The sequence below is a fragment of the Otolemur garnettii genome, unplaced genomic scaffold, assembly GCF_000181295.1.
Source record: "Otolemur garnettii isolate 467f Iridium unplaced genomic scaffold, OtoGar3 scaffold00288, whole genome shotgun sequence".
NCBI lineage: Eukaryota > Metazoa > Chordata > Mammalia > Primates > Galagidae > Otolemur > Otolemur garnettii.
Window position 1 is genome coordinate 74123 of NW_003852683.1, and position 2264 is coordinate 76386.

A 2264-nucleotide genomic window follows, 5' to 3' on the forward strand; every position below is an offset into this window, starting at 1 on the left:
AATATTCAGAGACAGACGCTCTGACTGAAAGAAGAGACAGAGACCCAGAGAAAGGGAAGGACAAAGACCCAGAAACAAAGGGGAACAGAGACCCAGAGAGGAGACAGAGACCCAGAGAGATAGAAAGAGACAGAGCACCCAACAGAGAGGTGGAGGTGCTGGCTGCATCCCCTCCCAGCACAGCCCTGGGCGCACTTACTTCAGCTTGCAGTGGGCCGCCGTGAGTACCCAGCGATCCCCGACCAGCACGCCCCCGCAGTGCAGCTGGTTGCCCTTGAGCAGAGCCACCTGCCATGGGTGGGAGCTTCTTGGACATGGAACACCATCAATAATCTTCTCCCCACTCTTGTCACCCTGGGCTGCATGAAGACATGAAAGAACATAAGGCAGGGGGAGGGGGGACGGGGACGGGGGGAGCTGTGTGGGAGGAAAGCTAAGGCCACAGCCCAGGGATTCCAGAGATGGAGAGAGTTGGAGACTCATGAAGAAATGCAGAGAAAGTGAGAGGTGGGGATGGAGAGAGACAAAGGGAGCCCAAGAGGAGCATCTCACCCTGGGCAACCACAGAAGCCTAGAGAAAGACAGAGCCTGGAGGGGACAGAGACCCTGGGAAGAGGGCCACAACCAGCCAGAAGAGGGGCTATGGCACAACAGTCTGGTCTTCTGGGGGAGGAGGCTTTTTGAGGAGAGAGAGGCCTTTACTTAGGGACTCCTTAGAGAGGGTCAGTGAGGACACTGGGAGGCCCTCACCTTCTTGCCCAGCAGTTCCCAGAGCTAAGGACAGCAGGAGCATCTGCAGGGGCAGGAGAAGGGATCCCACCATGGTGCCTTACTAAGCCCTTCAGAGCTGCCAGGCAAGGGAGCTTCCTTCTGCTGGGGCTGGAAAGAGAGAGTCTGGAGTCAAGAATCAGAGCCCCCAGCCACTCCTTCCTCAGACCCAGGGGTCCAGTTCCTCAGCTCTCTCTCCCCTCCTCAGGGAATCAGAAATCCAGGTTCCATCCCTCTCCTCCCAGGCAACCCAAACTTCCTAATCCTCACTTCATTTTCCCCTAAGAAGCTGAAGTGGCCTTTCCCATCGTCTCCGAAGAAGGAATCAGCTGCCGGCCAGCATCATCCCACCCCAGCCCCGCTCCCAGCACACTTGGGAAAGGGCCCTGCTCACCTTGGCAGGGGCTGATCTGATCTCGGCTTGCACTCGGGCACTCGGGCACTCGGGCACTTGGACTCTCAAGCTGGGTTGGGTCCGGCACTGCATCTGCAGCCCTCTGCGGGCGGTCCTCTTATACCACCCCCGCCCCCACGCCCGCCCCCGGTGCCCTGGGGTGCAGGTGGAGCCAACTATGGGACACCCTCTTCCTGCGTTTGCGGTAATGGTTATCTGGAACCCCTGAGGCAGCAGAAGCATTTGGCACCAGTGTACTCTCTCTCTCCCCGCCCTGGCTCCGAAGGTCGGGCGGCACCGGCCACTTCACCCCCGCACATTCTGGCCTCACGGTCCCTCCAGTCTGCTCACCAGGGAGGATCCGGGCCGGCTGACTTGGAGGGGCAGGATCTGGACTCGAAGCGGGCAGTGCTCAGGGCACAGACGCTGGCCTGGGTCCTCTTCTGGAGCCATATTCTTGTCCTCATCCACTGGGGTGGGGGCCTGGACGCCTCCCTGCACCCTAATTCTCACCAGCCTGTGGAAACCTGTCTCAGCTGTGCCTTTGAGCCTGAATTCTCTCTCAGCCCTTGTATAGAGGGGTAGATTAAAAAGACACCGGCTTCCCTAACTCCACACCACTGAATGCTCACTGTTATCGATTTAGTCACATTTGATATTGTATTTTATATTAAAAACATATGGGTATGTTCTCATTCAATTTAAATCATACATGTTTCTCAAGTTATATATTTGTAACAAGAATGTCTGTACTAAACATTATCTAATACAAATTGTGTTTTTACTCTATAAAATATCTTGGAAAAACTCCCCTTCCACCCCCAAATAGAGAGACATAGTCAAAGGGTTCAACATATCAAATATGTAGGATGAATAACTGGAAAGATCTAATGTACGGCAGGACTGTGGGTAATAATGATGTATTGTTTTCAGGATTTCTGCTGAGAAGATTATAGTTATTCTTCTCATAGGGGAGGAAAGTAGGTAACTCTGTGAGATGATGAATGTGTTAATTTATGACACTAGAGGAACCATTTTACTATGTATATGCATCATATAACATCACACTGAATAACTGAATTATACACAATAAAAATTATTT

General features: G+C 53.0%; 1 protein-coding gene across 1 annotated transcript in view; it reads right to left on the reverse strand.

Annotated features, from left to right (window-relative positions):
- Positions 1 to 823, reverse strand: part of KLK7 (kallikrein related peptidase 7) — a 3514-nt gene extending 2691 nt beyond the window's left edge. Inside the window, exons 1-2 of the mRNA XM_003803233.1 lie at positions 751 to 823; positions 200 to 359 (exon numbers count right to left, since the gene is read on the reverse strand). Of these exons, the coding sequence (XP_003803281.1) occupies positions 200 to 359; positions 751 to 823 (233 nt within the window). The remainder of the gene's footprint in view (positions 1 to 199; positions 360 to 750) is intronic.
- Between the last annotated feature and the right edge of the window lie 1441 nt (positions 824 to 2264).